The 27,883-nt window shown below is 40.8% G+C and overlaps 1 protein-coding gene and 1 non-coding gene across 9 annotated transcripts in view; one reads left to right on the top strand and one right to left on the bottom strand.

Annotated features, from left to right (window-relative positions):
- Positions 1-27,883, bottom strand: part of ACACA (acetyl-CoA carboxylase alpha) — a 328,759-nt gene that overhangs the window by 235,939 nt on the left and 64,937 nt on the right. For 4 of the 8 annotated variants that reach the window (XM_066363212.1, XM_066363211.1, XM_066363213.1 and 1 more), the window contains 2 exons: positions 18,641-18,687; positions 14,010-14,262 (listed from right to left, as the gene is read on the bottom strand). The exons of 1 other annotated variant lie outside the window; for it this stretch is intronic. In XM_066363212.1, the coding sequence (XP_066219309.1) occupies positions 14,010-14,262; positions 18,641-18,687 (300 nt within the window). Of the gene's footprint in view, positions 1-557; positions 577-11,354; positions 11,374-14,009; positions 14,263-18,640; positions 18,688-27,883 lie in introns of those variants that run through there. 3 more of the 8 variants (XM_066363214.1, XM_066363218.1, XM_066363217.1) reach the window with 3 other exon arrangements.
- On the top strand, positions 2,018-2,124 carry LOC136396490 (U6 spliceosomal RNA). The gene has a single exon (XR_010749776.1). It is a non-coding gene; the product is annotated as a U6 spliceosomal RNA (small nuclear RNA).

The raw sequence follows: 27,883 nt of genomic DNA on the forward strand, positions 1-27,883 counted from the left end.
CACTAGTCAAGTTTAATTTTCCTTTAAAGAATCAAGCTAATGCAGAGGCTCCCTCCTGTCTTTATGTCTCTTCAGAACATGTCTCAAAATAGAGCACTAAGGCCTCTGTTTGGAACAATGATAGTGACCACAGATGTAGAAGAAGCTCAATTTTAAATACATCTAAATGTCTCCAGATGCAGGCAGCTTCTAAAGGAAAATCACTCTCTGCTTTTATTACGTGAGTTGAACATTCAAAAACCAAATATAGCATTAAGTACAGACTAAAGCAGCCTATTTTGCCTCAACTGTATCAGAAAAATATACAAAAGAGGCATGCTCAGAAATAGTTTGTGCTTTCTTTCACTAAAGGGACATTTCTAAAACAATTAAACACTAACACAGCATACCCAGATCCAAAAACAAAGCTAGAGTTTCTAATCTTTTATGGATGCTGCTCACAATCCTTCTGTAATATTAGAACACAAGAAATAAAAAGCCACATTCAGTCATTCCTTCAAATTCAAAGCATCCCATTTTAATCTACCATGAATAAAGTGTCCAAAGTAGACACATACCTGGCACAAAATCCAACTAGAAGCCCACACTGATCCCAGCATTGTAACATGCCAAGCACCAAGGATGATGTGGCAGTTTACCCGGCCGACAGTGATGCATTGGCTGGCTTGATTGCAATGCAGTCTGAGTTATACTGCAGCACGCACTGTGAGAAATTGATTTTACACTAGAGCTTTTCCAAGCAGAGAAATATTGAATCAAAGATGAACCTCTTTTGAAAACCAGCTGACCATACATATAAAGGTTTAGTTGTGGACTCTAGATTCTGATCCACTAACGTATATGAAGATCCTTGCAGCAATGCTACATGGCCATGACAACTATGGTTTTTACAGTAGGTTTTGAAATCAAGAAGTATAACTCTTTCAACTTTGCTCTCCTTTTCTAAAATTGTTTTCTCTATTCAAAATCCTTTGGGTTTCCATGTAAATTTTAGGATCAGTTTATCAAATTCTAGAAAGATTTAAAAAAACTGATTTTAAAATGAACTGTAAGTTTATAGCTCAATTTAGGGTACTGCCATCTTTTTTTTTTTTTTTTTTTTTTTTTTGTATTTTTCTGAAGCTGGAGACGGGGAGAGACAGTCGACAGACTCCCGCATGCGCCCGACCGGGATCCACCCGGCACGCCCACCAGGGGGGGCGCTCTGCCCACCAGGGGCCGATGCTTTGCCCCTCCGGGGCGTCGCTCTGCCGAGACCAGAGCCACTCCAGCGCCTGGGGCAGAGGCCAAGAAGCCATCCCCAGCGCCCGGGCCATCCTCGCTCCAATGGAGCCTCGGCTGTGGGAGGGGAAGAGAGAGACAGAGAGGAAGGGGGGGGTGGAGAAGCAAATGGGCGCTTCTCCTATGTGCCCTGGCCGGGAATCGAACCCGGGTCCCCTGCACACCAGGCTGACGCTCTACCGCTGAGCCAACCAGCCAGGGCCGGTATCACCATCTTAACACTGAGTTTTTCAATACTTGCACATTAACTGTCTCTCCATCTACAGGGTGGGCAAAGGTAAGTTTATAGCTGTTCATATGGAAAATAATGCAATAATTAATAAATAATAGTGCAAGAATAAACTGTTTCGCATACTCACAATTGTAAACCTACTTTTGTCCTACCCTTTAATTTCTTTCAGCAATGTCCTATAATGTTTAATGTATAAGTCTCATGCTTTTATGTTAAATTCATTCTTTATTTTAAGTGAGAGAAGAGGAGATACAGATTCCCACATGTCCCCTGACCGAGATCCTGTTAAATTATTCTTAAGTATTTTATACTTTTTGATACCATTGTGAATGAAATAATTTAATTATTTGCTTGTTCATTGGTAGTGTAGAGAAGTACAACTAGTTTTATATATATATATCGTATAGCCTGTGACCTTGCTAAATCCACTTTAAAAAATTTTTAGTAACTTTATTGTGACATAATTCACAAACCATTTATTTCAGTCATTTAAACAATGGCTGAGTGCTTGTTTCAGCAGCACATATACTAACATTTTAACAAGACAGAAAAGATTAACATGGCCCCTACACAAGGATGACATGCAAATTCATAAAGTATTCCATATTTTTACTCTTTGCAATTATAAATAAAGCTTCTGTGGAAAAAAAATAATGACTGAAATGGTTAAGAACGCTCAAGTAACTTAGGCAAAGAATGGATGAACTCAATGAGAACATCAACAAAGAGATAGTAAGCATAAAAAAAGGACACAGAAACCATGCAAAAGAACCAGCCAGAAATGAAGAACACAATATTTGAAATGAAGAACACACTAAAAGGAATTAATAGCAGATTAGATGAAGCAGAAAAGTGAATCAGTAATCTGGAAGACCAGGTAGCAGAAAACACCCAATCAGAACAGCAAAAAGAAAAGGCGAATGCCCTGGCTGGATAGCTTGGTTGGTTAGAGCATTGTCCCAAAGCACAAAAGAAAACACGAAGTAATTAAAAACTACAAATTGGTAGTTACAAAATAGTCATGGGATATAAAGTACAGCATAGGGAATATAGTCAATTATATTGTAATAATGATGTCTAGTGCCAGGCAGGTATTGGAAATATCAGGGGGAACACTCTGTAAAGTATATTGAATGTAAACTGCAATGAAAAATAAAATATAAAAAAAGAAGGGGATTAATTCAAGAATTATTTGGAGATATAAATCAATACTAATTAGGTATAAGGGTTGAAAGAGAGAGAAATCTAGCAAAACACCCATATTCCTGGCTTGGAGACTAGAGTACTGGAAGTGCCATTAATTAAGACAGGTCCAGGAAGAGGGTGTAGCGTAAGAAGAGAACAGGACTGAAGCTAGGAAGCCTTGCAGAAGACCAGCAATTAAGTTTCAATATACTTTAAAAAAAAATAAGTATGTCTCGCCTGACAAGGCGGTGGCGCAGTGGATAGAGCATCGGACTGGGATGCAGAGGACCCAGGTTCGAGACCCCAAGGTCACCAGCTTGAGCGCAGGCTCATCCGGTTTGAGCAAAGCTCACTAGCTTGGACCCAAGGTCACTGGCTCAAGCAAGGGGTTACTCGGTCTGCTGTAGCCCTATGGTCAAGACACATATGAGAAAGTAATCAATGAACAACTAAGGCAGTGTTTTTCAACCAGTGTGCCGCGGCACACTAGTATGCCGTGAGACATGGTCAGGTGTGCCATGGGGAAATTAAACATGGGTCCCCAAACTACGGCCCACTTACGTACAAACAATGAGAAACGGGCAACTTTTTTGAGAAAAGCCACAAGGTAAACGAGAGAGCCCTCAAAGCTTGCTACCTTGTTGCTGAACTCGTAGCTAAATCAAAAAAGTCCCACACTGTGGCAGAAACATTAATACTGCCAGCTTGGAAAGCCATTGTAAATGAGATGCTTGGCCCTACTGCGGCCAAAGAGATAGCTAAAGTGCCTCTCTCAGATAACACAATTGCCAGACGTATTGATGACATGTCTGCGGACATTGAAACTGTTGTTTTGGAAAAGGTGCGCATCAGTAAGAAATTTGCCTTGCAACTTGATGAGTCGACGGATATTAGTGGACATTGTCAGCTCTTGGCCAACATGCTTTTTATGGATGGAGAAGCCATTAGAGAAAACTTCCCATTTTGCAAGGCACTGCCAGAAAAATCAACAGGAGAGGAAATATTTCGGGTCACGTCGGAATATCTTGATAAAAGCGGGCTTACATGGGAAAACTGCACAGGTACTGCACTGATGGAGCCGCAGCCATGGTTGGGCGCATCAAAGGCTTCATAAATAGGGTCAAAGAAAGAAACCCAGATGTTATTGTTACACACTGTTTTTTGCACTGTGAGGCCCTCGTTGCAAAGGCCTTACCAGCAGATCTAGCTCCTGTGTTGGATGATGTTGTGAGCATAGTGAACTTTGTGAAGACGCGACCTTTGAGATGTTGCTTATTTGTGTCTTTGTGTAAAGAAATGGGAGCGGAACATAAAATCTTATTGCTCCACATGGAGGTCCGGTGGCTGTCGCGCGACAAAGTGCGTATGAGTTGCGAGAGGAACTTAAAGTATTTCTGACAAACGAGAGGTCCAATTACTCAAAGCTGCTTGCAAGTGATGAGTGGTATGCAAAGCTGGCACACCTGGCTGATATATTTCATTATCTGAATGAACTGAATACACAGATGCAAGGCCAAAATGAAAACCTGCTTACAAGCACTGATAAAATGAATGGATTCTGTTTAAAGGTGCAGCTCTGGCAATAACATGTGCAGTGTGGCAACCTTGAGATGTTCCCGCTCACCCACCCAGAAACAGCATGATGGCAACACTGCTGCAATGTGCGAGGTGATTGGCAGACATTTGAAAACTCTTGAGAAGACGTTGTCATTTTATTTCTTTTCAGCCTTCACAGAATGCCTTGACTAGGTTAGGGACCCATACAGCTCAGTATCTGTTGCTGGAAAGGACATGACTTTAAAGGAGCAAGAGGAACTCATTGAACTGAAACAAGATCGTGGTTTAAAGCTAAAGTTTGCTGATCTTCCTTTGGACAGTTTTTGGTTAACTGTTGCTAAGGAGTTCCCCATTCTAGCCAACAAAGCTATTTTGACATTGCTCCCATTTTCAACGACATATCTATGTGAGCTGAGCTTCTCAAGCTTGACTGCAATAAAAACTAAAAACAGAGAGAGACTGAGAACTGTTGAGGAAGAGCTTCGTGTGTGTCTTTCTACCATTCCTGCCAGGATAGCCCTTTTGTGTTCATCGAAACAGGCCCAGGTTTCACACTAAGTGAGTATAAATACATTTAGAAACTATATTATTAACTATATGTATAATATGTACTGTGTTAGAGTGTCATTTTGGTAGGTGGTGTGCCCCAGGATTTTGTAAATGTAAAAAATGTGCCGCGGCTCAAAAAAGGTTGAAAATCACTGAACTAAGGTATTGCAACACGCAACGAAAAACTAATGATTGATGCTTCTCATCTCTTCGTTTCTGTCTGTCTGTCCCTGTCTATCCCTCTGTCTCACTCTCTGTCTCTGTAAAAAAATAAAATAAGTATGTCTCATGCAGTATTTGCAGTATTTAATTTTTTATACTAAAAAATCATTCACTGTTTATCTGAAATTCAAAATTGACTGGGTGTCCAATATTTTTATGTGCTAAATCTGAGAACTCTAGATAAACTGTGATTAGAAAAAAACGTCAATATTAAGAGAAGCTAAGTGAAGGATAGATACACAGGAATTCTTTGTATTATATTTGCCAATTCTTCTAAAATTATTTCAAAATAAAAAGCTATATTAAAAAACTAACTTTATAAAAGCACCTGAAAGGGAAAGGTCAAAAAGGAGAATGGGGAGAGAATGTTTATAAAACACAGTGAATTGTTTCCACAATGAGTGAAAAGTCAACACTGAAATGCCACCTATAGGAGGTCACTAGGAGTTTTCTGAGTGTAGTTTCGGAGAAGTTGTAAGTGCAGAAGCCTAACTGCAATAACTGAGAAGTGGGTGGGACTACCAGCTGAAAGCAGCAGGCTGAGCATTTGTTTATTACTGTTTCCTACCAAAATCACACAAAAATGACAATGAAATAAATAAAGAGGCATAAAAACATAAGAACAAATAGAGACCCCAACAGATTAGAGATATGAAAAAAGTTTGGAAGCCCCGGCCAAATAGCTTGGTTGGTTAGAGCATCGCCCCAAAACACAGAGGCTGCCAGTTTGATCCCTGGTCAGGGCACATTCAGGAACAGACTGATGTTCCTGTCTCTCTCTCACTCTTTCCCTTCCTCTCTCTAAAATCAATAAAATAAACATCGAAAAAATTTCTTTGGAAAAAAGACAATGGATGGTTAAGAATTAACCACCTGAGAAATCAAAGGGCTCATAGTAGGAAAAACTACTTAGAAACAAGCATAATTCTACTTTAGCATTCTGGAAAAACTCAGAAATTAGAAGTATGCAGTATAACTAATAGCAAGGGTGGAGAAAAAGTTGAAAATAAAGTCTGTAGCTTACTTAAAAGTACTGTATCAATGTTAATTACTTAGTTCAATAAATACAGGATTACCATATAAATTACAGGATACCCATTTAAACTTAAATTTCAGGCAAACAACAAACACTTTTTTATATCTCATGCAATATTTGTAGTATTTAATTCTTTTCTTTTGTATTTTCTGAAGTGAGAAGGGGGGAGGCAGAGAGCCAGGCTTCCACATGCGCCCGACCAGGATCCATCCGGCATGCCCACCAGGGGGCAAGGCTCTGCCCATCTGGGGCGTCGCTCTGCTGCAACCGGAGCCATTCTAGTGCCTAAAGCGAGGCCACAGAGCCATCCTCAGTGCCCGGGCCAACTTTGCTCCAATGGAGCCTTGGCTGCAGGAGGAGAATAGAGAGATAGAGAGAAAGGAAAGGGAGAAGGGTAGAGAAGCAGATGGGCACTTCTGCTGTGTGCCCTGACCAGGAATTGAAACTGGGACTTCCACACACCAGGCCGACACTCTACCACTGAACTAACTGGCCAGGGCCTGTAGTATTTAATTGTTAAAAATATTTTATTTATTGATTTTAGAAAGAGGATAAAGAGAGAGAAAAATGATGGAATAGCAGGAAGCATTAACTCGTAATACATAGTTACTTCTCGTATATGCCTTGACCAGGCAAGCCTTGGGTTTCAAACCATCAACCTCAGCATTCCAAGTCAATGCTTTAACTGCTGTGCCACCACAGGTCAGGCTGTAGTATTTAGTTAATTAATTAATTAATTTTGTGACAGAGAGAGAGAGAGAGACAGAGAGAGGGACAGATAGGAACAGACAGACAGGAAGGGAGATGAGAAGCATCAATTCTTCATTGCAGCACCTTAGCTGTTCATTGATTGCTTTCTATTATGTGCCTTGACTGAGGGGCTCCAGCAGAGATAGTGACCCCTTTCTCAAGCCAGCGACCTCGGGCTCAAGCCAGTGACCATGGGGTCATGTCTATGATTCCATATTCAAGCCAGCTACTCCACACTCAAGCTGGTGAGCCCACGCTCAAGCCAGCAACCTCAGGGTTCAAACCTGGGTCCTCTGAGTCCCAGTCCAATGCTCTCTATCCACTGTGTCACTGCCTGGTCAGTCATAGGCATCCTATATATATTTTTTAATTTTTTATTTATTCATTTTAAAGAGGAGAGAGTGAGAGAGAGAAAAAGAGAGAGAAAGGGGGGAGGAGCAGGAAGCATCAATTCCCATGTGCCTTGACCAGAAAAGTGCAGGATTTAGAACTGGCGACCTCAGCATTTCAGGTTGATGCTTTATCCACTGGGCCACCACAGGTCAGGCAGGCATCCTATATTTTTATTTGCTATATCTGACAACTCTAGATAAACACACTGTGATTAGGGAAAATATCAATATTAGGAAAAGCTGAGTGAAAGATAGACAGGAACTCTTTGTACTCTTTGCCAATTCTTCTAAATCTTAAATTATTTCAAAATAAAAGAGCTAAATTTAAAAATTGCCTATAAGAGATTTTTTTTCTTTTTCTGAAGTTGGAAACGGGGAGGCAGTCAGACAGACTCCCTCATGCGCCCGACCGGGATCCACCCAGCATGCCCACCAGGGGGGATGCTCTGCCCATCTGGGGCATTGCTCTGTTGCAACCAAGGCCATTCTAGCGCCTGAGGCAGAGGCCACAGAGCCATCCTCAGTGCCCGGGCCAACTTTGCTCCAATGGAACCTCGGCTGCAGGAGGGGAAGAGAGAGACAGAGAGGAAGGAGAGGGGAAGGGGTGGAGAAGCAGGTGGGCGCTTCTCCTGTGTGCCCTGGCCAGGAATCAAACCCGGGACTCCTGCACGCCAGGCCGATGCTCTACCACTGAGCCAACCGGCCAGGGCCACCTATAAGAGATTTTTAATGGCATGAGAAAATGTCAAAAAAAGTAGGAAATACCCTGCCCATGTGGTGGCACAATGGATAGAACGTCAACTTGGGGCACTGAGAACCCAGGTCTGGAACCCTGAGATTGTGGCTTGAGTGTAGAATTATGGACATGATTCCAAGGTCATTGTCTTGAGCCCAAAGGTCGCTGGCTTGAGCAAAGGGTCACTGACTCAGCTGGAGACCCCAGGTCAAGGTATATATGAGAAGCTATCAGTGAACAACTAAAGTGATGCAACTACAAGTTGATGCTTATCTCTCTCCCTTCCTGTCTGTCTGTCTCTGTCTTTCAAAATAAAAATAAAATAAAAAGCAGGAAACAGAACTGTATATTCATTATATTATCTATGTATGTATTTTTTAATAAAATTTATCCTTAATGGGTAAAAAAAACACTGAAACAAAACATACCAAATATTAACAGCAGTTATCTCTGAATGAATGTTTTCTGAATTGTTCTTATTTCTTTATGTGCTTTGGATTTCCAACTTTTCTATACATCTAATAATTTTTAAAAGTTTAAGTAGTAAGTACAAACTTCACTTGTAAATTTGTATTTACAAGAAGAAAAATGGGGGGAAATGTATCAATAACATAAACACTGTCAAGCAGTTGTCCTGAGCCCTACTTATAACATTCATAATTTCATTTCTGAAATTAGGTAGGTTTACAGAATAAACTCTGGAGTCTGTAACACACACACACAAACAGTCCTGATGTTCTTAATGGAAAGAAAAAGAGGAAACTGCTGTCCTCAGCAAAAGAAGACCAAGTCACAGATCTCATGATGACCTGTCTACTCACTTCTGAGGCACCATGGCAACTAGGAATCTCAGAATATCAAGAAAGGAGCACTGAGAGTAAAGAGTTTGGGGGAGGGGGGCTGTTCAGGGCAGAAGGCTCAGGGAAGCGAAGTAAGAAATAATAAGAAAGTCAAAATATAAGAACATTCTCACAGGCCAACCAACAAGCAAAGCCAAAATTTAAATTCAAAACTAAAGCCAGTTTTATTATTTATTTCCCATTTAAAGCTTGAAAGAGAAGAGCCACAGACAGGATAAGGAAATGAAATTTCCTGCCCTCTCAATAATGGTTATTCTTGTGAATGAAAAAGGGTTCTGCCTGACCAGGCAGTGGCACAGTGGATAGTGTTGCACTGGGACTTGAAGGACCCAGGTTCAAAACCCGGATGTTGCTAGCTTGAGCGCAGAACCGCTGGCTTGAGCACAGGATCTTAGACATGACCTCATGGTCACTGGCTTGAGCAAGGGGTCACTCACTCTGCTGTAGCCCCCTGGTCAAGGCACATATGAGAAAGCAATCAGTGAACAACTAAAGTATAGCAACAAAGAATTGATGCTTCTCATCTCTCTCTCTCTTCCTGTCTGTCTGTCCCTATCTGTCTCTCTCACTGTCTCTGTCATTTAAAAAAAAGTGTACTACATAAAGTAACCTCTCTGAATGATCTGATCATAAATTTCTAACTAGGCAAGTTAGGGGGTAGTCATTCCCCAGGCATAGAAATTTTTAGTAAAAGATTTATCTTTGCCTTAAGCAAGCCCTGTCTATTGTTTCTGTACACCTAGTCATTGTCCTGGTCCATTATATTCTGTTAACACACCTTAGAAATAAACATACAATAGAAACTCTGAAGAAAGCACATGTTCTTGTTAAGAACCTGTAATCTAATCTCCAAAACCCTATTTCCTCCAACCCTCCTGTAATCTTCCTAACCTCCTTAACTTCAAATTCATAAAGAAAAACTGTGAAACTGTCATTCATTGGAGCATTTCATATCTTGGTTCCTAGCAACTGTTGTCAGTTTTGGCTCAAAAATATTCATAAAAACTCTCTACATGTTTGGACATTTCTTTCTATTTTTTTTTTTTTTTATCAAGAAGCGGGGAGGCAGTGAAACAGACTCCACATGCACCCCAACTGGGATCCACCTGGCAAGCCCCCTATTGAGCATGCTCTGCCCATCTGGGGCTGCTGCTCTGTTGCTCAGCAACCAAGCTATTTTAGTGCCTGAAGCGAGGCCATGGAGCCATCCTCAGCACCCTGGGCCAACTTGCTTGAACCATTTGAGCCAGGGCTATGGGAGGAGGAAAGAGGAACAGAGGAGGAGAGAGGAAGAGAGGGAAAGAGAGGGGGAGAGAGGGAGAGGGAGAAGGAGAGGGAAAGAGAGAGAGAGAGAGAGAGAGAGAGAGAGAGAGAGAGAGGAAGGGGGAAGGGGAGGAGTGGAGAAGCAGATGGTCGTTTCTCTTGTGTGCCCTGACTGGGAATCAAACCCGGGGACTTCCACACACCGGGACAATGCTCTACTGCTGAGCACAGGTCTGGTGTGGACATTTCTTACACTGACATTCTCAACATTTGAATTATAACACTGACAGTATATGTTTGCTGCAAAAGTTTTTCAAATCTAAATTTCCAATTTTTAAGCTTTAATTTGCAAAAGACTTAAAGAGGGTTTTTTCCAGTCACAAATTATTACCTCATAAAAGAACTCCTACATAATAAATATCATATTGTACTAGTATGGCACATTCTATTTTTCTAAAAGCTTTTGCAGCTATTATTTCATTTTACCCATCACTAGACTAAATTAAAATCACCTCAAATTCAGGGGTTTAAAGTGTCAGACTAAAGAGAATTCTTGTTTCTTTCCAGGTCAAATACAAATATATACATTTAAAACTGAAAAGTTCTGCCTGACCAGGCGGTGGTGCAGTGAATAGAGCATTGGACTGGGATGCCGAGGACCCAGGTTCGAGACCCCGAGGTTGCCAGCTTAAGCGCGGGCTCATCTGGCTTGAGCAAAACAAAAAAAATAAATAAATAAAACTAAAAAGTTCTGTCCTTTATACTTTATAGCTTTTGATCAAATCATGTCACTACTCTTGTCCCCTAAATTCCCTCCTGACCTAATGGGAGCAAATGTTGAGAGCCACTCACAATTTCCAAATTCAACAAATGGAAATTCTGTTTCACATAGTCTCATTTTAGACAAATTTCTTAAGGTCCTGTGTGGCTTTAAGCATTTAGATTTAACCCAATCTTTCTTAACAGGACACTGTGACATTTTCAGAACAATTCTTGGTAGTGTGGGATTATCCAGTACATTGCAGAAGGTTTAGAATTATTGGTCCTCTGTCCTCTAAAAGCTAGTAGTAGTCCCACCAGGCCCAACTCAACACATTTGTGGGGGAAGATACCACCACCAGTATTAGCCTGATTCAGGTCAACCATTAAGTGACCTTTAAAGATCACTTAATAGCCTGACCAGGCGGTGGCGCAGTAGATAGAGCATCAGACTGGGATGTAGAGGACCCAGGTTCGAGACCCCGAGATCGCCAGCTTGAGCATGAGCTCATCCGGTTTGAGCAACACTCACCAGCTTGAGCCCAAGGTCACTGGCTCGAGCAAGGGGTCACTCGGTCTGCTGAAGGCCCACGATCAAGGCACATAAGAGAAAGCAATCAATGAACAGCTAAGATGTCACAACGAAAAACTGATGATTGATGCTTCTCATCTCTCTCCATTCCTGTCTGTCCCTATCTATCCCTCTCTCTGACTTTGTAAAAAAAAAAAAAAAAAGATCATTTAATAAAAAATGTTTACATAGCCTGACCAGGCGGTGGCGCAATGGACAGAGTGTCGAACTGGGATGCAGAGGACCCAGGTTCGAGACTCCGAGGTTGCCAGCTTGAGTGCGGGCTCATCTGCTTTGAGCAAAGCTCACCAGCTTGGACCCAAGGTCACTGGCTCAAGTAAGATGTTACTCAGTCTGCTGAAGGCCCATGGTCAAGGCACATATGAGAAAGCAATCGATGAACAACTAGGGTGTCGCAACGAAAAACTGATGATTGATGCTTCTCATCTCTCTCCGTTCCTGTCTGCCTGTCCCTCTCTCTGACTCTCTCTCTGTCTCTGTAAAAAAAAAAAAAGTTTAAAAGGAAAAATGTTTACATAAAAATAGACCTGACCCCTTTCGTCTGCTACTAAATACTGCCCTCTATTCCCAGAGATTAGATATATGGCCATTCTCTACACTTAAGGACAGAGACACTTCCTGAGAAATGTGGCATTAGAGGATTTCGTTGTTAGGCAAACACTGTAGAGTGCACTTACACTGGACAGTATAGCCTCCTACGCATCTAGGCTATACGGTATAGCTTATTCTTCTGTAGGGGAGAAAAAGTAATTTTCCCTCTACCCTTCTGGGCTCTGGACTGAGAAACTCCTATAATAAAAGACAGATTAACAGAAGAAAAACAGAAGTTTAATAACATGTATACCTCCTATATACACAGGAGAGACCCAGAAAAACTGAGATGATCTAAGAGTTTCTAGAGATGAGGTCATCCCCTCTTCCCTGTACAAGAACAGATACACCCTTCCAAATATGAGTATCTTTTACAAAGGGTAACTACTTGGTTTTCAGAGCTTTTCCCATGCCTGCCTTTTCTTAAAATTAACCAACCTAAAATAATCCTTTTGCCAAATAGACATGTTTTGGGGTGACTAATTCTGTTCTTCTACAGCTCCTAGGCTATAAACCTGTATAGCATGTTACTGTACTGAATACTATAGGCAATTAGAATACAATGGTAAGTATCTATGCAATACGTTGAGTCACTAGGTGATAGAAATTTTTTAGCTCCATTATAATCTTACCTGTGGTCTATCATTATGTGGGCATGACTATAATACTTCATTAATTAACTCTTTAAAACCAATTTTGTCTGAATTAATTATATACATAATTTAGACACATGTGTGGTCAGGGAAGTAGAATAGAAAAGTTACTGAAATGGAATTGGGGCATTTGACTTTGAATTTCAGTTTTCAAGCTATTTATTCTTTAGGCCTCAGTTTTTTCATCTATAGTATTCAAATAAAGGAATTAGGCTAAATTATCTCTCTGGTTCACTGCAGTTCTAGGAATCTGTGAAATAAAACATAACTAACTTGCTTAACTCCTTTCTTTCGGCCTCCAAATAGCAAAATGGTGGTGACTACTTATACTGTCTCATCTTTCAAAAGCAAGTATCCTAAAGCCCCAGAAATAACCATAAGGCAGGATGGTCACATTCAGCCAGACCCAATGTGGGGGTTTTACTACACAGTCTGTATCTTAAGTATATAAAATGAAACTGAATTATTTTATGACCCATTAATAATAGAAGCACCAAGATCATAACAGCAATATATCTGCCCTAACTTATGTTTATCTGGGCTACACCTGTAATCTAAACCCTGACTATATATTAGAATTATCTGGGGAGCTTTAAAAAAAATTGCCCCAACTCTAAGGAAAGCCAGTATCATATGAATCAGAATCTGTGATGATGGGGCTCATTTTTTAAGGCTCCCTAAACAATTCTTATGTACAGTGAAAACCAAAAAACACTAATCCAGAGCCTTTAATCCAAAAAGTGCAAAGCAAATGACCGAACGTTAGTATATATCAAACAATGGTAATCAAACACCAACAAACAAGAATCCAGTGTTACTATTTACTGGTATTCTCAATTCTATATAGAGAATTGCATTTCTAGAGAAAAAGGAGAGCGCTAGCTATAACAACCCCTTTTTCCTACCCTAGCTCTTTATTGAGTACTGGCCCTGACAGAAATAGAATATAACTTCCTGACATGATGAAGCAGTTCAAGGAAAGATTCCTCACATTTTCCCACCCTTGTAAAAGTCCTATCAATCACCAAGGTAGTTACAACAATGGTAGTTAGAGTAGTACAAATACTGAAATTCCTCAACCTAACTCTCATTCTCCAGGCCTCATTAAAAGACCTAGTACGTAGAAAGAACCAGAAGAGGTTGACAGGAACAGTTAGGAAAAGACACTTCCAAAAACTGTACTCTAGACAAAATACATCATTTCCCACTTACTCATCAAAGCTTTCAGACCAGTGACATAAAAAAAGGTGAAGCAATATTGCCTAATATTATTCTTGCTCTTTTCAGAACAAACTCAGTGAAACCAATAGAAAAAATTAAACAAGAAAAACATCAAACTCCTCTCTCTTACCTCACATGTAAGGCCAAGCCATCCTGGAGGCTAGAGGTTCCCAAATCAGAGAGCGTATCTGAGCTGATAGAAACTGGAGACAGAGAGCCCTCCTTCTCCTCCAGTAGGTCCAGCTTCACCAGGTTGCTGATCTCATCCTCTGAGTTATCTTCAGACACAGAACCAATTATGAATCGAGAGTGCTGGTTCAGCTCCAGAGGTTTGGCCAAGGGGGATGGTTCATCCATTACTTCCTCAAAGTGAGTTCTCAGAGCTATGGAGAAAATGAAGAGTGGGAAAAGCAGCTTATGGGCAATAACCTGTATCTGAGGATCACGACAGATATGCCACAGCTTGCACTTGGAAAAAAGGCAGAGTTTGAGAATTCGTTTCCTTGACTATTCTATTTCAGGGCCTTTGTTTTCTACAAGGGAGGAAAATCCAGATTGTGGTAACTCTGCCAAAAAAATGAAAACCAATTACCTCTTTCCCAAAGAAATATTCCACAAGAATCTATAAGCCATTCCAATCTCTTTACCAATTTAGTGATGTCCAAGAGATAATTAGAAACTTTTCAGTAGGTGAAAGCTACTTGTTTTGATATTGTAATTTCGGTTATTAGTACTGGGAAGAATGCCATAAGGGTTTGGGAAGGATGGAATTTCTTTAAAACTTGGTGTTTACAGTAAACTACATAACTACCACCTGGTTCCTAATATTACACTGTGAGAGGCTATGAATTTTATAAATACATTTATGTATAAATATATACATAAAATGTTTGTAAATACATATATTACATAGTGAATATATTACTATATGTATATCTATGTGTATATCTATGTAAATACAAACATAGATTACTTTAAAGCAAACTCCAGAAGGGTATTTTATTTTAATGTTTATTTTATTGATTTTAGAGAGAGGAAGAGAAAGAGCAGGAGAGAGACAGGAACATTTCTTTCTGTATGTGCCCTGACCAAGCATTGAACCAGCAACTCTGTGCTTCAGGATGATGCTCTAAACAACTGAGGTATCTGGCCAGGGCCAGATGGTTATTTTTTTAATTAAAAAAAAATCTTTACTTGTCCCCATGAGACTTTTCTTAAATTACATGTCGCCTGACCAGGAGGTGGCGCAGTGGATAGAGCATCGAACTGGGATGCGGAAGGACCCAGGTTCGAGACCCCGAGGTTGCCAGCTTGAGCGTGGGCTCATCTGGTTTGAGCAAAAAAGCTCACCAGCTTGGACCCAAAGTCGCTGGCTCAAGCAAAGGGTTACTCGGTCTGCTGAAGGCCCGCGGTCAAGGCACATATGAGAAAGCAATCAATGAACAACTAAGGTGTCGCAATGAGCAACGAAAAATAATTGACGCTCCTCATTTCTCCGTTCCTGTCTGTCTGTCCCTGTCTATCCCTCTCTCTGACTCTCCCTCTCTGTCTCTGTTAAAAAAAATTAAAATTAAAAAAATTTTAGTCTGACCAGGCAGTGGCGCAGTGGATAGAGCATCAGACTGGGATGTGGAAGACCCAGGTTCGAGACCCCGAAGTCGCCAGCTTGAGCATGGGCTCATCTGGTTTGAGCAAAAATTCACCAGCTTGAACCCAAGGTCACTGGCTCAAGCAAGAGGTTACTTGGTCCGCTGAAGGCCCATGGTCAAGGCACATATGAGAAAGCAATCAATGAACAACTAAGGTGTTGCAACGCGCAATGAAAAACTAATGATTGATGCTTCTCATCTCTCTCCGTTCCTGTCTGTCTGTCCCTGTCTATCCCTCTCTCTGACTCACTCTCTGTCTCTGTAAAAAATAAATAAATAAATAAATAAATAAATAAAAATGAAGGTATCATCTAAATTAAGTATTCATTTTCCAGATATAGGGCCTTACTAGTTACAATTAGATATTGCCAATTACTAGCAAACTAATTAACAAAGACCAAAACAGAGTTCTAAGTCCACAATTTAAAAAAACTAGCGTCGGCCTGGAGTGCGGGGGACCCGGGTTTGATTCCCGGCCAGGGCACATAGGAGAAGCGCCCATTTGCTTCTCCACCCCCAACCCCTCCTTCCTCTCTGTCTCTCTCTTCCCCTCCCGCAGCCAAGGCTCCATTGGAGCAAAGATGGCCTGGGCGCTGGGGATGGCTCCTTGACCTCTGCCCCAGGCGTTAGAGTGGCTCTGGTCGCGGCAGAGCGACACCCCGGAGGGGCAGAGCATCGCCCCCTGGTGGGCAGAGCATTGCCCTTGGTGGGCGTGCCGGGTGGATCCCGGTCGGGCGCATGCGGGAGTCTGTCTGACTGTCTCTCCCCGTTTCCAGCTTCAGAAAAATACGAAAAAAAAAAAAAAAAAAAAGTAAAAAAACTAACTAAATGAAACAATACTTATTCTGTCATTCTAAAATTCCTATAAAACAGCTTTAAAACTACACATCAACTTAGTATTAAACAGCTTGTGGTGTAACCAACAATTTTAATTCAGAGAGTAATGATTCCCAATCCTGATTTTGAGGTGTTCTAAGAGTTGATATATCAACAGATTAATAAATTTCATATGCTATAAAGCACGTTAAGGTATAAAAGAGCAGTGTTCTTTGACATTAGACAACAAAACACCAAGATTTAAAAATGTTTAGGAATCATCACTAAACAGGTTAAAATTACACATGCACCATTATTTTTGTATAATTTGTGAATCAGAGGTTATTTACTTTTAAAAATAAAACAGTAATTGTAATGCTAGAACAGTGGTTCTCAAAGTCTCCGAGACCAGGAGCAGTATTACCTTGGAACCTATTAAAAGTACCAATTCTTGCCTGACCAGGCAGTGGCGCAGTGGATAGAGCGTTGGACTGGGATGCAGAGGACCCGGGTTCGAGACCCCGAGGTCACCAGCTTGAGTGCGGGCTCATCTGGTTTGAGGAAAAGCCCATCAGCTTGAACCCAAGGTCGCTGGCTCCAGCAGGGGGTTACTCGGTCTGCTGAAGGCCAGCGGTTAAGGCACATATGAGAAAGCAATCAATGAAGGTGTTGTAATGCACAATGAGGAACTGATGATTGATGCTTCTCATCTCTCTCTGTCCCTGTCTATCCCTCTCTCTGACTCACTCTCTGTCTCTGTAAAAAATAAATAAATAAATAAAAATAAAAATAAAAAAAAGTACCAATTCTTGCCTGACCAGGTGCTGGTGCAGTGGATAGAGCATCAGCCTGGGATGCAGAGGACCCAGGTTCAAAACCTCAAGGTCGCCAGCTTGAGTGCGGGCTCATTCAGCTTGAGCATGGGCTCACGAGCTTGAGCACGGGGTCAATGGCTTGAGCGTGGAATCACAGACATGACCTCATGGTCGCTGGCTTAAGCCCAAGGTCGCTGGCTTGAGCAAGGGCTCACTCGCTCTACTGTTGCCCTCCAGTCAAGCCACATATGAGAAAGCAATCAGTGAACAAGAAAGGAACTGCAACGAAGAATTGATGCTTCTCAAGCCTGACCTGTGGTGGCGCAGTGGATAAAGCATCGACCTGGAATGCTGAGGTTGCCGGTTCAATACCCTGCACTTGCCTGGTCTAAGGCACATATGGGAGTTGAAGCTTCCTGCTCCTCCCCCCTTTCCCTCTCTCTCTCTCTCTTACTCTCTGTCTCCTCTCTAAAACGAAAACAAAAACAAAAACATTTCAGCACATGGGTGGACTTTGATAACATTATACTGAACGAAATAAGTAAATCAGAAAAAAACTAAGAACTATATGATTCCATACATAGCTGGGACATAAAAATGAGACTCAGAGACATGGACAAGAGTGTGGGGGTTACAGGGTGGGGGGGGAGAGGGAGGGGGTTGGGGAGGGGAGGGGCACAAAGAAAACTAGTTAGAAGGTGACAAAAGACAACTGGACTTTGGGTGATGGGAATGCAGCATAATCAAATGTCAGATTAACCTGGAGATGTTTTCTCTGAACATATGTACCCTGATTTATCAATGTCACCCCATTAAAATTAATTTAAAAATAAAAATTAAAAAAAATACCATTTCAGCTAACAGAAAACAATAGCTGCCTTCTTCATAAGAGAAATAAGGTACTCTGGGACAGATTCTACATTATGGTCTGACCAAAATCAGGTTGACTATACAAAAAAAATAAAATTCATGAGAAGGAAGCATTTCTCTGATTGCATGGAAGGAAAAAAAAAAGAAAGGAATGACTAATAAATAAAAGGCTCCGAAAGGTCAACTTCAAATTTTTCTTTCATAGCTAAGCAGAAAATGAAGGCAGCCTTCCCTAAAGGGTTGCAGATTGGAGGCAGAGCTAAAGAGCCTGTCCACCAACCAGAAACTCTACTGAATGACATTCCTGGGCCTACAAACCACCAGAAAAGAGAGGTCATGTATGGAAAATCACTGAGCAGCTGTCCAGACACTCTAGAAGCTACTCCACAGCTTGTCCCACTTCCATTGACTCTAGTCCTGAATTAAAGAGAAAAGGTGGTGGAATACTACCACTGTCAGACACGTTCACTCAACTTATCCCCGGTAAACCTGCCTATATTCTTTTCTGGAAGGCAACTTTTAACATAAAAACCTACAGTTTAATATTTTAGCACATAAACATAAAATTTTTACCACACTGAAAACATGAAGGAGTATTATTTGTAACTGACCTCTTATAATTCTTATTTTCTGAGCGGATATCCACTTCCAGAAAGAACTAAAGAGAGAAAGGGAGAGAGATTTGAAGTATTTTTTAAAAAGAAACTCAAATTTCATCAATAACAGTTTTACTCAGCATAATATAAAACTAATAATATTCAAGGTATGATTTTTCTGGTCAAATTCGTTATTTAACTTGAAGCATAAAGTTCAGTTGTTTATTATTTGTTCAAATCTGTAAATCAAAAACATTACACATTCAAAGACTTTACTATTCATGAAAGTATTAAACAATAATCCAAGATTACCATTTCACAATGTGTGTGCTTTCCAATTGTAATAGTGAATGAGCACATTCCAACCCTATGATTTCCAATATTTCAACAAAAAGGAGGCAGTGGGGAGAAGAGAACCAATAGATTCTCTTCAACTCAATCAGCCAAGAATTATGTTTCCAAATGGCTGTACCTACCCACAAAGCCAGAGAAAGGACCGATCTCCCATTATATTAAGTCCTTAAACTCGAAGGGAGCAAGGAGTCTCTAGCTACTTCCCAAATACTAGGTTTTCTTCTAGGCCCAACAATTTAAATGCATTCAGGGTAAGAATTCTCAACTTTGATTATGACAATAACTTGTGGAGCTTTTAAAAACATATAGTAAATTCCATCCTAGATCTACTGAACCATAATTGCTGATGGAGACCCAGAGATCTGAACATTAAATTCCACAGTTGACTGACACAGTCTCACTGGCAAAGTAAAGAAGAAAACATAAAGAAAGAACTCATTACACAGGAAGGAAATACAGAACTTCTGAGAAGACCCTGAATGACAAGCAACAAGATTAGGGACAATGCAGGTATGTTCACTGGAATTAGGATTTACCCAATTATGTATTATGAGCTAAAATTATTCCCCACAATTGTGGTAGGGAAGGGGGTAAGAAAAGGAAGGAAAAAAAAGTACAGCTGACCCTTGAACTCCACAAAGTAGCTTTTTTGGTGTTTTTTGTTTGTTTGTTTTTTGTATTTTTCTGAAGATGAAAACCGGGAGGCAGTCAGACTCCCACATGCACCCGAATGGGATCCACCCAACATGCCCACCAGGGGGTGATGCTCTGCCCATCTGGAGCGTTGCTCTGTTGCAACCATAGCCATTCTAGCGCCTAAGACAGAAGCCATGGAGCCATCCTCAGCGCCCGGGCCAACTTTTTGCTCCAATGGAGCCTTGGCTGCAGGAGGGGAAGAGAGAGACAGAGAGGAAGGAGAGGGGGAGGGGTGGAGAAGCAGATGGGCGCTTCTCCTGTGTGCCCTGGCTGGGAATCGAACCCGGGACTCCTGCAAGCCAGGCCGACGCTCTACCACTGAGCCAACCGGCCAAGGCCAGTTTTTTTGTTTTTATTTAATTTTTTAAACTAAATTTATTGGGGTGACATTGGTTAATAAAATTATATAGGTTTCAAGTATACATTTCTGATACATCATCTGTATATTGTTTTGTGTGTTCACCAACCAGTCAAATTGCCTTCCATCACCATTAATCCCCTTTACCCTCTTCTCCCTCCCCTGCCCTCTTTCCCTCTGGCAATCACCATACTGTGGTCTATGTAGGGTTCTTTTGGTTTGATTTGGTTTTTGCTTAATCCCCTCCCCTTTTTCACATAGCTCCCTAACGCTCTCTCCCCTGACAGCTGTCAACCTGTTCTCCGAATCTATGAATCTGTTTCTATTTTGTTTATTTTGGTCATTAGATTCCACATATGAGTGAAATCATATGGTACTTGTCTTTCTCTGACTGCCTTATTTCACTTAGCATAATACTCTCCAGGTCCATCCATGTTGTCACAAATGGTAAGATTTCCTTCTTTTTTACAGCCAAGTAATATCCCATTCTGTAAATGTACCATAGCTTTTTTATTAACTCATCTGCTAGTGGACACCTGCACTGCTTCTAAATCTTGACCATTGTAAATAAAGCTGCAATGAACATAGGGGTGCATGTATACTTTCGAATCAGTGTTCTAGGTTTCTTTGGATATATTCCTAGAAGTGTAATTGCTGAGTCATAAAGCAGTTTTTTGTGTGTTTTTTTTATTTTCTTTTTAATTTTATTTTTTATTTTTTTATTTTATTTATTCATTTTAGAGAGAAGAGCAAGAGGGAAAGAGAGAGACAGAGAGAGGAGCTGGAAGCATCAACTCCATATGTGCCTTGACCAGGCAAGCCCAGGGTTTCGAACTGGCGACCTCAGCATTTCCAGGTCGACGCTTTATCCACTGCGCCACCACAGGTCAGGCAAAGCAGTTTTATTTTTTAGTTTTTGAGGAAACTCCTACTGTTTTTTCACTGTGGCTGCACCAGACTTCATTCCCACTAACAGTACACGAGGGTTCCTGATTCTCTGTGTCCTCACCAACACTTGTTTATTAATGCATCGATGACAGTCATTCTGACAGGTGTGAGGTGTATCTCATTGGTTTTCTTTTTTTTTTTTTTTTTTTTTTCTTTTTGTATTTTTCTGAAGTTGGAAACTGGGAGACAGTCAGACAGACTCCCACATGCGCCCAACCGGGATCCACCCAGCACGCCCACTAGGGGGTGATGTTCTGCCCATCTGGGGTGTTGCTCTGTTGCAACCAGAGCCATCCTCAGCACCCGGGCCATCTTTGCTCCAATGGAGCTTTGGCTGCAGGAGGGGAAGAGAGAGACAGAGAGGAAGGAGAGGGGGAGGGGTGGAGAAGCAGATGGGCACTTCTCCTGTGTGCCCTGGCTGGTAATCGAACCCTGGACTCCTGCATGCCAGGCTGACACTCTACCACTGAGCCAACCGGCCAGGGCCTCATTGTGGTTTTTTGTTTTTTTTTAATTCTATTGACTTTTTTTTTACAAGTTTAAGCATTTTTTAAATTTTTTCTGTTTATTAATTTTTAGAGAGGAGAGTGAGAGAGAGAGAGAGAGAGAGAGAGAGAGAGAGAGAAGGGGGAGGGAGGAGCAGGAAGCATCAATTCCCATATGTACCTTGACCAGGCAAGCCCAGGGTTTTGAACTGGTGACCTCAGTGTTCCAGGTCGACGCTTTATCCACTGCGCCACCACAGGTCACGCTCATTGTGGTTTTAATTTGCATTTCTCTGATAGTTGTTGGGGACAGAAAGCCAACAGGATCTTTGCAGTTTAGATTTTGGGGGGACAGAGGTGTGGGGAACTGGCAGTAAACTGACAGTCTGCCCAACCCCCCACTTGCTTGTTCTGTGAAGTTGCTAAAGGCTCTTTTTCTTTTTCTTTTTCTTTTTTTTGTATTTTTCTGAAGCTGGAAATGGGGAGAGACAGTCAGACAGACTCCCGCATGCGCCCGACCGGGATCCACCCGGCACGCCCACCAGGGGCGACGCTCTGCCCACCAGGGGGCGATGCTCTGCCCCTCCGGGGCGTCGCTGTGCCATGACCAGAGCCACTCTAGTGCCTGGGGTAGAGGCCAAGGAGCCATCCCCAGCACCCGGGCCATCTTTGCTCCGATGGAGCCTTGGCTGCGGGAGGGGAAGAGAGAGACAGAGAGGAAGGAGGGGTTGGGGGTGGAGAAGCAAATGGGCGCTTCTCCTATGTGCCCTGGCCGGGAATCGAACCCGGGTCCCCCGCACGCCAGGCCGACGCTCTACCTCTGAGCCAACCGGCCAGGGCCAAGGCTCTTTTTCTTTACACCTTCATGTTAGCTATGGTACTGGATTGTTTCTACTCTTCCTATCCCCCATGTCCCCCAGAAAGACTGGAGGCAATCCTTTGTTTTGTGAAGTTAAGATGTATGGTAGGGGTTTTCAGCACTTGGTAGAATTCTTGGGCTGCCTTGGAAATGTGACTTTAATGATCTCTTTGATTTGCCAATGGCCTCACTTTGCCCTATAGATAAAGCAGGGAGTGGAGTGGAGAGTGCTCTCTGTTCTTGCCATCAGCATTGCAGAGGCCTCTGGATCCCATTCTTTTTCTCTTTAAGCCTATTTTTCTTAATTCCATGCCCTTCCAACTCAGAACCTGGAATTACTAGCTGCACTGGTTCACAGCAGATAGTGATGCTGAGCATCTTCTCATATGTCTATAGGCCATCTATATGTTCTCTGCATTAGAGTCTACTCAGGACCTTTGCCCATTTTTTATTTGGATTGGTTTACTGGGATTGAGTTTTATAAGTTCTTTATATTTTGGATATTAACTCTTTATCAGATCTATTACTGGTGAATACGTTCTCCCATTCAGTGGGTTGCTTTTCATTTTGTTGATTGTTTCCTTTGCTGTGCAAAAACATTTTTAGTTTGACCTGACCAGGTGGTGGCGCAGTAGATAGAGCATCGGACTGGGATGCCGAGGACCCAGATTTGAGACCCCAAGGTCACCAGCTTGAGCGTGGGCTTATCTGGTTTGAGCAAAAAACTCACCAGCTTGGACCCAAGGTCATTGGCTTGAGCAAGGGGTTTCTCAGTCTGCTGAAGGCCCACAGTCAAGGCACATATGAGAAAGCAATCAATGAACAACTGAGGTGTTACAATGAAAAACTGATGATTGATGCTTCTCATCTCTCTTTCCTGTCTGTCTGTCCCTGTCTATCCATCTCTGACTCTCTCTCTCTCTGTTAAGAAAGAAAGAAAGAAAGAAAGAAAGAAAGAAAGAAAGAAAGAAAGAAAGAAAGAAAGAAAGAAAGAAAGAAAGAAAGAAAGAAAGAAAGAAAGAAAGAAAGAAAGAAAGAAAGAAAGAAAGAAATGAGCTAAGGTGTAGCAATGAAAAACTAATGATTGATGCTTCTCATCTCTCCGTTCCTGTCTGTCTGTCCCTATGACTCTCTGTCTCTGTAAAAAAAAACAAAAACATTTTAGTTTGATGTAGTTCCATTTGTTTATTTTTCCTTTGCCCAAAGAGACAAATCAGAAAAAAATATTGCTACAAGAAATGCCCAAGGTTTTACTGCCTATGTTATTTTCTAGGATATTTATGGTTTCAAGTCTTACAGTTAAGTCTTTAATCCATTTTGAGTTTATTCCTGTGTATGGTGTAAAAAGTTAGTCTAGTTTCATTTTTTTGTACATATCTGTCCAATTTTCCCAAAACCACTTACTGAATTCACTTTTTACCCTATTATGTTTTTGCCTCTTTTATCAAATATTAATTAATCATAAAGGTATGGGTTTATTTCTGGGCTATTTTTGTCCCGTTGATCTACATTTTTATGCCAGTACCACGTTCTTCTGATTACTATGGCATGGCCTTGTAGTATAGTTTGATATCAGGTAGTGTGATACCTCCAACTTTGTTCTTTCTCAAGATTGCTGTGGCTGCCCTGGCCAGATAGCTCAATTACACTGCTAACAAAAATTAGGGGATTAGGGAACGTGCAGATACTCCAGTACTTTCAGACTTTTGTATAGTGCATTTTCACCAATGAAATAAAAGATGGTTTTGCATCTCATTTGCATAATTGAACAACTTTCTTTAACTTGTCATTTTCTTTTCTGATGTTCTTGTTTAATAAAAATAATCAAATGCTTTTTGTTATCGCTTCATATTCATTTTGAAATATTCTCTAATTTTTGTGAGCAGTATAGTTTGAGCGTTATCCTGATACACCAAGGTTGCAGGTTTGATTCCTGGTCAGGGCACACATAAATATCAACCAATGAATGCATAAATAAGTAGAACAAATCAATGCTTCTCTCTTTCTCTCTCTCTTCCTCCCGCTCTAAAATCAATCAAATAAAAAAATTGCTGTGGATATTCGAGGTCTTTTGTGGTTCCATATAAATTTTTGGAATATTCATTCTAGTTCTGTGAACTATATCATAAATATCTTCATAGGAATTGCATTGAACCTATAGATTGCTTTAAGAAGTATGGATATTTTAATGATGCTTTTTCTTCCTATCCATGAACACAGTATATGCTTCCACTTATTTGTATCTTCTTTAATTTCTTTCTTCAGTGTCTTATAATTTTCCAAATATAAGTTTTTTATCTCCTTGGTTAAATTCATTCCAAGGTATTATTTTTTTAATGCGATTGTAAATGGAACTGTTTTCTTAGTTCCCCTTTCTGGTAGTTCATTATTGGTATATAAAAATGCAATAGGCCCTGGCCGGTTGACTCAGTGGTAGAGCATTGGCCCAGCATGTGGATGTCCTGGGTTCGATTCCCAGTCAGGGCACACAGGAGAAGTGTCCATCTGCTTCTCCACCCTACCTCCTCTCACTTCTCTCTTTATTCTCCCCTCCTGCAACCATGGCTTGATTGGAGCGTGTTTACCCCAGGCACAGAGGATGGCTCCATGGCCTCAGGCACTAAAAAAAATAGCTTTGGTTGCAACAGAGCAAGGGCCCCAGATGGGCAGAGCATCAGCCCCTAGTGGGCTTGCAGGGTGGATCCCGGTCGGGGCACATGTAGGAGTCTGTTTTTGCATCCCCTCCTCTCACTAACTAAAAAAAGTTTGTTTGTTTTTTAAATGCAACCGATATCAGGATACATATTTTGTATCCTGGTATTTTACTGAATTCATATATCAGTTCTAGTGTTTTTGGTGGAACCTTTAGGGTTCTCTACATACAGTATCATGTCATCTGCAAATAATTTACTTCTTCCTTTCCAATTTGGATGTCTTTTATTTCTTCATCTTGTCTGATGGTTGTGCTTGGGACTTCTAGTGTTATGCTGAATAAGACTGGTGAAAGCAGACATCCCTGTCTTGTTCCTAATCTTAAGAGAAATGCTTTTAATCTTTGCCCATGAACAGCACCGATCTGAACCATGTAGGTCTACTTACGTGCTCATTATTTTTCAGTGAATAATGCAAATGTATTTTCTCTTCCTTATAATGTTCTTAATAATGTTTTCTTTTCTCCAGCTTACTTTATTGTAAGAACATATAAATATGTGCTGACTGTATATGTCATTGGCAAGTTCCAGTCAACAGTAGGCCATTAGTAGGTATGTACTGGAGAAGTCAAGTTATACATGAATTTGACTGTGCAAAGGGTCAGTACCCCTAACCTCCACATTGTTCAAGGGTCAACACTAGTTTAAATCAGATGTAACCAAAGGTGCAGTGGAGCTGAGGTCAAAACTTAGGACCCAAGATCAAACTCTGATTCTGCTGAGTACTGGTAGTATAAACTAGAACAAGTTTCTGAGCCTCCTAATCTGTAAAGACAAAAAGAAGATCATATGTACCTCATGGGACTGCTCTGAGGGCTGAGAATATATGAAAGAGTTTTGTAAATCATGAGGTACTAGACCAGCGTTTTCCAAACTATGGGTTACCACCAAGCAGAATAGTAAGAAATCAATTTAGTGTGCTCCAACTACCATTTTAAAAATAATAGAAAATATTAAGCCTGACCAGGTGGTGGCACAGTGGATAGAGTGTCAGCCTAGGGTACAGAGGACCCAGGTCTGAAACCCCCAAGGTCACCAGCCTGATAGCAGACTCATCCGGCTTGAGCATAGGCTTACCAGCTTGAGCATGGGGTTGCTGGCTTGAGCATAGGATCTTAGACATGACCCCATGGTCGCTAGCTTGAGCCCAAAGGTCAATGGCTTGAGCCCAAAGGTTCGCTGGTTTGAAGCCCAAGGTCACTCACCCTGCTCTAGTCCCTGGGTCAAGGCACATAAGAGAAAGCAATCAATGAACAAATAAGGTGCCACAACGAAGAATTAATGCTTCTCATCACTCTCCCTTCCTGTCTGTCCCTATTTGCCCCTCTCTCTATCCTTCTCACAAGAAAGAAAATAAAGGAAAGAAAAAAGAAAAAGGAAAGACAGAAAGTATTAAGAGTACATCATGCTTTATAAGGATAAATACTGTTTTGTAAATTTTTTGTCAGTTACATATACACAATGACATCAACAACCCATTGAGTGTGTCAAAAATTCTTAAAGCTACAATTAATCCTCATTATCCTGTCCACTCTTTATGTCCTCACCAGAGAGCAAGCACATTAAATTATGCACCTAAACTAATGGTTCATAAACTGTCTTAGGTAGAATCACTACTAGAAATCTGATAAATGCTATGGACCCTTTCATGACAAAAATTTACTCTCACACAAAATTTTGTTTGTATATGAGGTTGGGGTCCCTAAAGCCTTGCCATTAATTAGTTAAGACCTCTATCTCTCTCTAGAAAGAGGACAAAGAATGGAGTTGACCTCTGGGGGAGGCTCATAATAGCTGTTATCATCTCCAACACAAGGCCTTTCCCAGATATAGTTGTAGGATATTCTGCCTATTCAAATAAAAAAATTTAAAGCATTTTTTTAAACTGATTTTAGAAAGAGGAAGGGGAAGAGGAGGGAGGGAGAGAGGGAGAGAGAGAGAAACATTGATTTGTTATTCCACTTACTTATGCATTCATTGCTTGATTCTTGGATGTGCCCTGAGCTAGAATCGAACCTGAAACCCTGAAGCAGCAGAACAACGCTCTAACTGACTGAACTAACAGGCCAGGACGAAATTTTCTTCATTGTATCAAATTGTTGGCAATTTCAAGTCTCTTTTATTTAAAAAAATATATATAAATGTTCTTAGACTTATATTTGCATACTCTTGAAAACATTTACAGAATGTTCCCAAAATATTTTCAGAATGTACCCTGTGTTCCTGAAATTGGGATAAACCCAATTATAGATATTGTATTTATTTAATACTTGGCATGCATTTCATTCAGAGATATATTTCTAAATAAAATAGAACAGACTTTACCAAACTTAATTAACATGTTCTCCTTAAACTCAAATGACACTGTATTTTTACACAGCCACTGATAAAAAGATATCCAAGGTAACACAACACCTCCTTGCCTTTTTAAGCCATAGAAACTTCATTTAAATTTTTTCAAAAAGAATCATTGAATTTGCCTTTTCTCATTTTTGTCATTTTATCAATAAACTTTTGAATGGATTTTGGTATTGATTCCATAAGTTATAGAGTGTTTTTGAAGCAACATTTTATTTTCCTGCAAATTTTAAATTTTAAAGTAACAAGCATTTATATTCCAAATAAAGAGATGAATGATATATATGCAACAATAAAAAAATAGTTGGTACCTGGCTAAGTAGCTACAGACACCTAAATAAAAATTACAGTAGTACTGTAATTGCTAAGTGTGGAAACAAAAGAGAAGGGTTCTTTATCCAGTGGTAATGGTGAAGACAGGGATCAAGGGAGACTTCCTGGAATGAGAAGACATTAGCAATGAAATACTAGGGAGATAAGTAAGAGAGA

The sequence above is a fragment of the Saccopteryx leptura genome, chromosome 2 (genome assembly GCF_036850995.1).
Source record: "Saccopteryx leptura isolate mSacLep1 chromosome 2, mSacLep1_pri_phased_curated, whole genome shotgun sequence".
Lineage (NCBI taxonomy): Eukaryota > Metazoa > Chordata > Mammalia > Chiroptera > Emballonuridae > Saccopteryx > Saccopteryx leptura.